At 50.8% G+C, this 11250-nt stretch overlaps 1 protein-coding gene and 1 long non-coding RNA gene across 3 annotated transcripts; one reads left to right on the plus strand and one right to left on the minus strand.

Moving 5' to 3' along the window:
* Positions 1-397: 397 nt before the first annotated feature.
* Positions 398-3743, minus strand: LOC125543881 (uncharacterized). Of its 2 annotated transcripts, none has more exons than XR_015618710.1 (4): positions 3549-3743; positions 3270-3329; positions 1052-1125; positions 398-756 (listed from the first exon to the last, which is right to left on the minus strand). It is a non-coding gene; the product is annotated as an uncharacterized LOC125543881 (long non-coding RNA). The 2 variants fall into 2 exon arrangements; XR_015618709.1 differs by having other exon boundaries at positions 1052-1121; positions 3549-3741.
* Positions 3744-4109: 366 nt separating this feature from the next.
* LOC147979409 (uncharacterized) lies at positions 4110-4433 on the plus strand. Its single transcript, XM_087515197.1, has one exon. The coding sequence runs from the start codon at positions 4110-4112 to the stop codon at positions 4431-4433; it is 324 nt and encodes a 107-aa protein (XP_087371323.1).
* The last annotated feature ends 6817 nt before the right edge of the window (positions 4434-11250 follow it).

Below are 11250 nucleotides of genomic sequence, written 5' to 3' on the forward strand. Positions count from 1 at the left end.
TGGTGTTGTACCTGGCATTTCCTGCTCGCCAATCGGCAAGGTCAAGATAGATGTCCTCTTCAGAGACAAAGGTCACTTCCGGCACGAGCCAATTTGGTTTGAGCTGGTTGACCTGGCACTACTAGGAAAAATACTACCAATAGCGTAGATTTTTTCCATATCAGTAGCATGGGTTCCCGCGCTACTACTACAACGCTACAGCTGACTTTTAGCAGTACCGCGTTTTTTACCCCGCGCTACAGCTAAAAAAGTTAGTAGTAGCGCGGTGCCACCCACGCTACCACTATTCCAAACCTACGCTACTACTATCTAACTACTAGTAGCACCCCATTTACACCTATGCTACTACTATCCAAGTACTAGTAGGACCACATCTTTCCCCCAGGCTACAACTAACTAACCAAAAAAAGTCAGATGCAATATTCATGGATGGAAATCAAGACACGTCCAATGCAAATAAACTAAGTTCACAGAACCATCTTAGCACTTGCAACATTCGTGGATACAACATTGAACATCTCAACTCGAGATCTCAAGACCCCATTTAACATCAGATGCAAACAACTAGACCACTTCCCTAGATGTATCTACCAAGTTTCGGAGTTGAAACGTCGGTGGATCCAAGTAGTCCCTCCCGGCGGACGGTAGCGTCGTGGTCCTCTACCTCGGCGACCTCCTGCGTCACGATGAAATCCACCTCCAAGTGGTTGAACAGCACGATGCCCACCAGGCCACGGTAGTCCACGTCGATCGCCCCTGCGCCCATGTCGGAAAGTGAAAACTTGTTAGTTGGCATCCTCATCCGCATCCAGTAGGGTATTTTCTCTCTTTTTAGCACATGCACATGAATCAATAGTAATGCATAATAACAAGAAAAAATAACCATCAATCCAAAAGAAAAAGATCATTCTTTGGGCCAGGTTGATAGTTTTGAGGCACGGGAAAGGATAATATTGGTAAAAGTCTTCATTAACAAGAAAAATGGACCGAGATTTCTCAAATGACATTTGTTTCACCAACAATTATTAGTGACCAGGCATGTAAGATTTACCTGAGCAGCATCAGCATACCCTTTGATCCTTGCAAGAACTTAAAGGCCAAGGTTCTTAGCTTTCTCCCCTCTGACTAGCACAAGTCCAGCAGCACCATCGATGTACATTGAACAATAAGAATAGCAGTAGAGTTATGCTCAATGTAAACATTGATTTGCATAGTTTATATTAAGCATGGAGAGAGCCTAAAAATGAGCTACAAAATAATCTAGCTTCAGTACACTCTTAAGACGATACATTTACTACTGAAGATATACAACGTAGTGTTGTTGCATACTGCATACAGAAGGTAGTTTGACCATGTAAAAATAAAGCTACAATGCTACACTAAGTGTCAGAATTCTGAATGAAACTGTTCAGTTTATAAGTATTCAACAGAGACACTTCGATCACTAAGAAAACGGGTAGTATTCCGGAATGGTAAGTGCCACATTTTCCATGCACTTGCAACAGGTTTTTGTATAAACCCAACCCAATGACTCAATAACTAACACATTTGGTTGAGCATGCTGTAGCATTTCTATATGCATGCTGAGTTTACAGTTCTAATTCAGCAAAAATAAATAAAGGGTTATGCTATGAATTCAAAAGTTTGCTTCAAATCTGTCCATTTTCGCACGACTTCAGAGTATCGACCGTAGAAATTCATAGTACTGACAAAAGCAAGAACAGCTGAACCTCCTATAACATGTCTACAATGACACGTGAATTGACAAGAATGTACGGGTAGATTTACTACCGAACAACAATGATTTACTCTGAGCAAGAAACAGCAAAGTTGAATTCAAAAGGCCTACACTATGACTTCAGAAGTTTGCTCCAAATTCGACGCACACAAATTCAGAGTACCGACGATTGTAAGAAGATAATATGGTATGGAGGTTTATTCAGGTAACTCGGCCGCAGTTATAGAGGCAGTGACATGATTTGATTGCTTATATTACAATAGCATTAGGGAGAAGAGAACCAAATACAGGGGTGTAGGCTGGTTATATAAGAATGCATATAGTTCTGGTGCTTCGGTGGCACTCACCCTCTTGAGAATGCTAGTCTACATTAGTACTTACAAAGAGAGCAGTTATGGTGCTTCGGTGGCTACGAAAAGTGCAGAGAATAGTTATATAAGAATGCATATAGATTTTACAAGTGCAAAAACGTCTTATATTTATTCTGTTTTATTTCTACAAATGTACATAAAGAATCGATTCAGTCTTTCCTTTGGAGTATTTAAGAAAATCCCTTGTAATTCTTATAAGGAGGTCCATAACAATCAAAAGGGGAGGTGCTGACTTCCAATTTTAAAATATATACACCATGGCTACTTCAGATGTTGAGTTATATTCAGAAAAACATGATGTGTGTTCAAATGAAATGGTTGCTCAAAAAGGATCTCACCTTGTTCCAGCAGAACATGTGGTGAATCTTAAAAAAATTACATGAAGCTATGTTGAATCTAGACAGTGCATAACTAGTTTTGGAATCTTGGTAACACACTAATTCTAGAAGAAGCAGACAGAAGAATGTATCCATCTAACATCCAAACTTATTGGGACACCAGGATAGTTCAAACAATAAATGAACAGGCAGCCTATATGCTTTTTTCTACAGATAAAATCTCTTGTAGAGGCAATCCATCTATTTATTATGTTATCACTAAAACATATATCAGGACGACTTGATGATTCTTTAGTCCAAACAATAGATGACCAGCTGTCGATATGCTTTTCTGAGTCATGCTCAGTCTGAATCCTAGGAGACACCAGCAGCCCAGCTAAGATTCCGCCTGACTCACTATGGTTCTAAAAGCTTGTGGCATCATGCACAATTGGAAATCACAGTCCTGAATCAAGAACACCGCAAGCAAACTGCTAGCAGTCCTGAATTGCTAGTCTAGGAAGCAAGTTACGAGGCCACAAAAAAGCTGAATCCCAGGAGGCACACCAGCAGTCCAAAGCATATTACTCCATGAACCGTTGTTATTCTAAAAGCTTGAAGCATCATGCATGATTTCCAATCACGGTGCAGACTATGCACTTGCTTAGTCCATTCTGAACATTGTTGTACATATATTAATACTAAACCACTAGCAGAGCCTATTGAATCGTACACATAGGAACACCTATGATAGGACCTAGAACCAATCTAGCACAGTCGCGTTACAGAACCGAACCAATCCACAAATCAAATGCGGGATCCACAAGTCCAAAAATCAGTCACCTTCCTCGCTACCTAGACGCAACACCCGGCCCTCCCATCCTGCCTTCCTCCTCTGAACACCTGCGCCCACGGCATAAAAAGGTTCAGAATCCTCCACTGCACAAAAACAAGGAGCACCGATAGGCAGGTGTGGAGAAGCGGGCCCGTGCCTTGCACCGGGCGGCCGCGACAGCGGAGGCCGCCGGCGCGGAGAGGGCGGAGGCCATCCGCGGGGGGCGAGAGCTGCAGCGCGCGGAGCAGGAGGAGGGGGGCGAGGATGGTATGGGCAAAGGTGCATGCCTTGAGGAACGGATCTGACGGAGGGGGCGGAGCTTAAGGATCTTGGGGGCGTGTTGCGCACGGCCAAAGCTCGCTGGAACCGGCCGGCGTGGGTGGTGGCGGCGGTGAGGAGATTGTGGGGAGAGGAGGTCGACCGAGGGGGTGGGGCTGAGGGTCACGAGAGAGAGAGGGGGAGAGAGAGAGAGAGAGAGAGAGAGAGAGAGTTTTACGGATTCGTGATAGAGACGGTAGGGGGAGGGGGCGTGCGTGGGGTGCCGCGGTGGACACGCTCGTTAGTAGCGTGGGGTATCTCTACTGGCTTAGTAGTAGCGTTGATTTTACCACTCACGCTACTGCTATGTCCGGTCTGCAGGAGATATTTACTAATAACGTGTTTTTTGCCATGCGCTACTAGTAAATATTTACTAGTAGCGAGGGGTTAATGTGGCGTGCTGCTAGTAATTAGCAGTAGCGTGGGTCAATATAACGCGCTATTAATAAGCGTCTATCTATAAGCTATTTCCTAGTAGTGTGGAGAGCCCTTACCACGCGCTCCTAGGCCGACCAACTCTAGCCTAGTTCATGGCGGCGCCGCACTATGCCTATCTCAAAATGAAGATGCCGGGAACCAAGGGCATTATCACTATAGCCGGCGACTACAAGAAGTCAGCCGCCTATGCTACTGCTAGCAGCCGCCTGGCCGAGCCCCTTGTGATTGCTACCGAGAAGAAGCTCCTGGACCGGGTTGTGGCTATGGCCAGCAAGCAGCCGGACCTGTCGCCAATTCCCAAGGAGTCGAAGCCCCAGGGTTCCTTCCAGCCGACTAAAGAACCAAAGAAGATTCCCTTGGACCCGGAGCACCCGGAGAGGCACGCTGTCATAGAGGCCAACGTTGAAAGCAAATAGGAAAGCGAGCTCGTCGATTTCCTCCGTGAGAATCAGGACATCTTCGCATGATTTTGCCGAGCACAAGCTACATGTCAGATCAGATGCAAAACCAGTCAAGCAGCCCCTCCGCCGCCTGTCAGAAGAAAAAAAAAAGAATTGTTGGTGAAGAGATAGCCCGATTCCTAGCAGCTGACTTCATTGTGGAAGTGTTCTTTCCAGAATGGCTTGCCAACCCAGTACTTGTACTGAAGAAGAATAACAAGTGGAACATGTGTTTTGACTACACCAGCCTCAACAAAGCCTGCCCCAAAGATCCATATGCTCTGCCACGGATTGATCAAGTGATAGACTCCACAGCTGGATGCGAGTTGCTGTCTTTCCATGATGCCTACTCCGGCTACCACGAAATCAAGCTGAATCCGGCTGATCGGCTGAAGACCGCTTTCACCACACCATTCGGAGCCTTCTACTACCTGACCATGACATTCGGCTTGAGAAATGGCGGCGCCAATTTTCAGCGTTGCATGCATAAGTGCCTTCTCAAGCAACTCGGCAAAAATGCCCACGTCTACGTAGATGACATTGTGGTGAAGATGGAGAAACATGGCACCCTCCTGGAATATCTCAAGGAAACTTTTGACAATCTGCGCTGTTTTCAAATCAAGCACAACCCAGAGAAATGCGTCTTGGGAGTCCCATTCGGCCAGCTCCTTGGCTTTCTTGTACCAGAACGCGGCATCGAATGCAACCCTGTGAAGATCAAGGCCATTGAGTGGATGAAGAGGTCCACCCACTGCAAGACGTCCAAAAGTTCACCGGTTGCTTAGCATCCATCAGCCGCTTCATCAGCCGGTTGGGCGAGAAGGCTCTTCCCCTATAAAAGTTAATGAAGAAAACCACTCACTTCGAGTGGAACGACAAGGCGAACGAGGCCTTCCTCCATCTCAAGAAAATGCTGACTATGCCGCCTGTCCTGGCGGCTCCGGCTACTAAGGAGCCCATGTTCCTCTACATCGCCGCCACTAGCCAGGTGGTCAGCACTGTCATTGTGGTAGAGCAACCAGAAGACGACAGGGCACAGCCGGTCCAGAGGCCCGTGTACTACTTGAGTGAGGTGCCTTCGGCCTCCAAACAGAATTACCCCCACTACGAGAAGATGTGCTACGGCGTGTACTTTGCCGCCAAGAAGCTCAAGCAATATTTCCAAGAGCACTCCATCACGGTCGTTTGCACTAGCCCGCTTGCTGAGATCATAGGCAACAGAGATGCATTGGGCCGGGTGTCCGAATGGGCCATTGAGCTGGCCCCTTACACCATCTTCTACCAGCCATGCACCGCCATTAAGTCCCAAGCAATGGCCGACTATCTCTTCGACTGGGCCGAGACCCAGTACCTGCCGCAAGCTCCGGACTCCACTCATTGGCGGATGCACTTTGATGGCTCAAATATGCACACCGGCTTGGGAGCCGGCATCGTCCTCACCTCTCCCACAGGCGCCAAGCTCAGATACACGCTGCAAATTCACTTTTCCGCCTCCAACACGGACTATGACTGGCCAAGGAGATTGGCATCCACCGGATTCTATGCTACGGCGACTCGGACTTGGTGGTCCAGCAGTTATCTGGCGACTGGGACGCCAAGGATGCAAACATGGCGAGCTACCGCTTCCTCGTCTAGCAGATCAGCGGATACTTTGACGGGTGCGAATTCCTTCACGTGCCATGGGCCGACAACGAGCAAGCTGATGCCCTGGCACGGATCAGCTCCACCCACCAAGCGATACCAGCCGGCGTCTCCCTCCAGTGTCTCCGCAAGCCGTCTATCAAGCCTTCACCGGAATCATGGTCCATCTTCGTACCAACTGCTCCCGGAACAGTCAGATCCGACTCGGGGGTTGTAGCAGTCGGCCCGGGGACTTCGGCAGGCGGCTCAGGGACTACAGCAGTCGCACCCTGCCTGGAGACTTCAGAACCCGGCCCGGGGGCTGAGGCATGCGGCCCGGGGACTTCGGCGGACGATTCGGGGCCTGCAGCAGTCGCACCCGGCCTGGGGACTTTAGAACCCGGCTCGGGGGCTGCAGCAGGCGGCCCGTAGACTTCAACAACGCAGCAAGCGGTGGCCGGCTCCAACCCGCCGCCTCCCAACCCAACCGCCCTGATACCAGTGGCCGTGATGACAGTGGTCGAAGCACCATCATGGGCGCAGCCCATCCTCAACTTCCTGGTGAGCGGAGAGCTACCAGCCAATGAGATCCTGGCCTGGCAAGTGCAACGTCGGGCAGCAGCATACACGATAGTAAACGGAGAGCTTGTAAGGCGCAGCGTGATTGACGTCTTCCAGCGCTGTGTCGAGCCAGAGAAATGCAAGGCAATCCTCATAGACATCCACCAAGGCGAGTGCGGCTACCATGTGGCTTCCATATCCCTTGTCGCCAAAGCCTTCCACCACAGTTTCTTTTGGCCGACTGCTTTGGATGACGCCAAGGACATGGTCAAGAAGAGTAATGGTTGCCAACGTCTCAACTCCAAGCAATACCTGTTGGCTTCTGCACTCAAGACCACCCCCCTCACTTGGCCATTTACCATCTGGGTACTTTGTATGGTGGGCCCATACAAGACATCACACGGCGGCATGACCCATCTTTTGGTCGTCGTGGACAAATTCACCAAGTGGATTAAAGCGAAGCCAATCAAGAAAGTGAATGGTCCGACTGATGTGACCTTCGTTGTAGATATCACCGTCAGGTACGGTGTGCCGCACAGCATCATCACCGACAACGACACAAACTTTGCCAAAGGCGCCTTGGCCCGTTTCTACGCGATGTAGAGCATCCGACTGGACTTAGCATCCGTTGCCCATCTGTAGTCAAACGACCAAGTCAAGCGAGCAAACGGCCTCATCCTGTCCGGCATCAAGCCCCGACTCGTCGAGCCACTGGAGCGCTCGGCTGGCTACTGGATCGACGAGCGGCCGACCGTCCTTTGGAGTCTCCGGCCCACGGCAAACAAAGCAACCGGCTTCACTCCTTTCTTCCTCGTGTATGGGTCCAAGGCCGTCATTCCAAATGACATCGAGTTTGACTCACCTTGTGTCACCTTGTACACGAAGGCGGATGCAAAGGAAGCACAAGAACACATCGTCGACCTGCTGGAAGAGGGTCGGCTGCTAGCACTCAGTTGGTCCGCCATCTACCCGCAGGGCCTGCGCTGCTACCATAGTCGGAAGGTCAGGCCTTGATCTTTCCGAGAGTGAGACCTTGTGCTCCAACTGATCCAGCAAACAGCCGGCCAGCACAAGCTCTCGGCCCCGTGGGAGGGCCCTTTTCTCATCAGCAAAGCCTTGGGAAAAGACTCCTACTACCTCATCGATGCGCAGAAGCCTAGGGCGCGCAAGAGGGATGATTCCGGCAAGGAGATGGAGCATCCATGGAATGCAAATATCCTTCGAATATTTTACTGTTAATGCAGTATGTACCATGCTACCTTTTGTATGAAGAGCAAAGACATTGGGTCCCTCGACGAGCACTCGGGGGCTACCCTTTTTATGTACATGACAAGATTATTGCTATCAATGTGTTATTCTTTTCTTCCTTCCGCCTGGCACCGGGTCCGACCAGTCGGCCCGGGGGCTCGCTGCCTTGTCCTATGCTGATAATACCTACTGTCGGACAAATAGTATGCCAACATCTAAGCCCTCTCTTGTCATAAGCCGCAGCTCACAGAGCGACTGTCCGGCTAGCAAGAGCTAAAGGCAGGAAAAGGTGTCCACACGGAAAATGACTAAGGAAAAAAATTGGCATAGGCCAAGCCAGCTTCTTACCTCATCGTCCGGCTGCCGAGCAGCCGGCCGGCCGGCTCCTCACTTGAATTGCTACGTTCTAGGTGACCAAAGTACTTGTCTATCCTAAAAAACTGCCAAGTCCCTGACCCAACCACAGACCGCGGAGCGGCTATCCAGCTGGCAGGGTGGTAGCCTAAGGGAAGATGGCAAAGGAAAAAGCCAAGACAGATCAGAAGAGCAAGGCAAAGTGGAACCCGGCAAAGCATAGACTTGTGCGAATAAATTAATTTACATAAGGCCCTCGGCCAGTATTCATCAGTTTGAAAATACACCTCCAGCGGGTGGAATTGCGTGAAACTACCTTGTCCAAAAGATTACAACAATAGGAAAAGATAAGATAAATTGGCCGTCTAGGCCAAGGGAGCAGCAGGTGGGTCCAGCAGGTTGGCGGAGGCACCGGCGCCGGATGGAGGAGCGGCTGACTGCAAGGTCTTGGCCTGATAAGCTCCGGCAGTAGTCAGCGCGGTAACACGCGGCTCGTTGGTTGAGACTTGGTCGGGTTGAGAAGGTTGTCCGATCCGTCTTCCGGTGTGTCGTCTTCGCCGTCCTCGTCCTCCTCGTCTTCACCCTCGTCGCTGGAGGCGATCTCCTCCGCCGAGTCCTCCCCATACTCCGGGTTCAGCCCGAACCAGTTGGGGGCACTTCAGCGCCATCCTCGTTCAGCTCAGGGATGAACAAGGTGGTGTCGGCATAGTCGGCGATTGCCGCCGCGCACTGAGCAAGGTCGCCGCTAGCCACCGCCAGCTCCAGGGCGGCCTCCTCCCGGAAGGTGTCCTACTGGGCCAGGTCCAGCCTGGGTACCACACCTTACCGAACTCCAGGGCCCTCCGAGCGCCAGCCCGAGCCGCAGCGCCCTTCCAAGCATCGAAGCGGCCGACTGCTACCTCCAACCAGTCAGCAGTCCGGCTGGGAGTGTGCGGGATCTGGGCATCCGACCAGAGGGCAGTCAGCACTTGTGCCCTGACGCGGTGCAAACGGCAGAGCATCCGATGAGCCGGCTGCAGGCGTGCCTCGATGGCCTGGCTGACAGCGACGGATTGACCTCGATGGCCTATCTGACGGTGACGGATTGACCGGTAAAGAACTCTGCACAAGAAAAAAGAAGTTAGAAGCCAGAAGCCGGCTCATACAGCAGTTGGCGGCTGAACGGAAGGAAGCAAAAACTCACCATCGATCATATCCTTGATCTCGCTGTAGTAGTCAGACAGGGCCTTCTCCTTCTCGGCCCAATTCGAGCGAGAAGTCTCGAACTTAGCCTGAAGGTTGGCTTCGCTCTCCTTCAGCTTCTGGAGCTCTGCCTTGTGCCGCTCCGCCTGCTCCGCCAGCTCCTTGGCCAGGCGATTGCATTCCTTGGCCGCCTGGCTACGCTCCTCCTCCTTGGCACGGAGCGTGGTCTCGGCCGCGTCCGGCCATTTCCATAGATCTGCGGCGGCCTCTGCCAAGACGGAGAAGAAGAAGAACATCAACACCAAAGAAAGATAGTTGCTAGAAGATCCGGGCCGACTGCTCAGCAGTCGGCCCGAGTCCTGGGGGCTACACCTAGTGGGTGCGCTGGCACGCCCCCGCGTGGAGAAAGATAGAGCACTTACTCCGGCTGGCGTTGAGGTCGGTGGTCCAGGTGGCCAGCTCCTGGACTTGGGAGTTGTAGGCCGCCATGTGGACATTGTGATAATCCTGCAGCAAACGCAACAAAAAGAAAAAGCAAGTCAGCACTCCGAACTAACTTAAAGTTCTGAGCCACTCGCTCAGCAGCCGGCCCGAAACTCGGGGGGATACACCCAGTGGGTGCGCTGACGCGCCCCCATGGAAGATTACAAGGAATCAAAACAAAAAGCAAGAAGAAAGAAACCTACCCGGACGGCTTCTCGCATTGCCAGAAACTCCTGCGTGTACTGCTAGAGGGCGGCGCCTCGGGCATTGAAGCGGGCCTGGACGTCTTGTGCAGCCAAGTTCAACACATCGGTGTCGCCCCCAGGCATCCAACCCGGTGGGGCAGCACTGGTGGCCTCGGTGTCAGGGGCCAACGAGGTAGCGGCCCCGGTCTCCAACGGCCGTGGTGCTGAGACCGCCTCCTCCGGATGCTGGCGCGCTGGAGAGCGGGCCGCAAGTGTCGGCCCCACCACAAGTTCGCCGCTAGATGGTGGCACCAGCGGTGCCTCAGGCTGACTGCCCGCCGCGTCGGCAGTCGGTGTGTGCGGGTGATGTCTACGACACAACCTTCTTCTTGTAGACGTTGTTGGGGCTCCAAGTGCAGAGGTTTGTAGGATAGTAGCAAATTTCCCTCAAGTGGATGACCTAAGGTTTATCAATCCGTACAAGGCGTAGGATGAAGATGGTCTCTCTCAAGCAACCCTGCAACCAAATAACAAAGAGTCTCTTATGTCCCCAACACACCCAATACAATGGTAAATTGTATAGGTGCACTAGTTCGGCGAAGAGATGGTGATACAAGTGGTATATGGATAATAGATATGAGTATTTGTAATCCGAAAATATCAAAAACAACAAGGTAACTAATGATAAAAGTGAGCGTAAACGGTATTGCAATGTGTTGAAACAAGGCCTAGGGTTCATACTTTCACTAGTGCAAGTCCTCTCAACAATAATAACATAATTGGATCATATAACTATCCCTCAATATGCAACAAAGACTCACTCCAAAGTCACTTATAGCGGAGAACAAACAAGAGATTATGGTAGGGTACGAAACCACCTCAAAGTTATTCTTTCCAATCAATCCGTTGGGCTATTCCTATAAGTGTCACAAACAGCCCTAGAGTTCGTACTAGAATAACACCTTAAGACATAAATCAACCAAAACCCTAATGTCACCTAGATACTCCAATGTCACCTCAAGTATCCGTGGGTATGATTATACGGTATGCATCACACAATCTCAGATTCATCTATTCAACCAACACAAAGAACCTCAAAGAGTGCCCCAAAGTTTCTACCGGAGAATCACGATGAAAACATGTGCCAACCCCTATGCATA

Source organism: Triticum urartu, chromosome 3A, assembly GCF_056163025.1.
Source record: "Triticum urartu cultivar PI428250 chromosome 3A, HENAU_Tu73, whole genome shotgun sequence".
Taxonomy (NCBI): domain Eukaryota; kingdom Viridiplantae; phylum Streptophyta; class Magnoliopsida; order Poales; family Poaceae; genus Triticum; species Triticum urartu.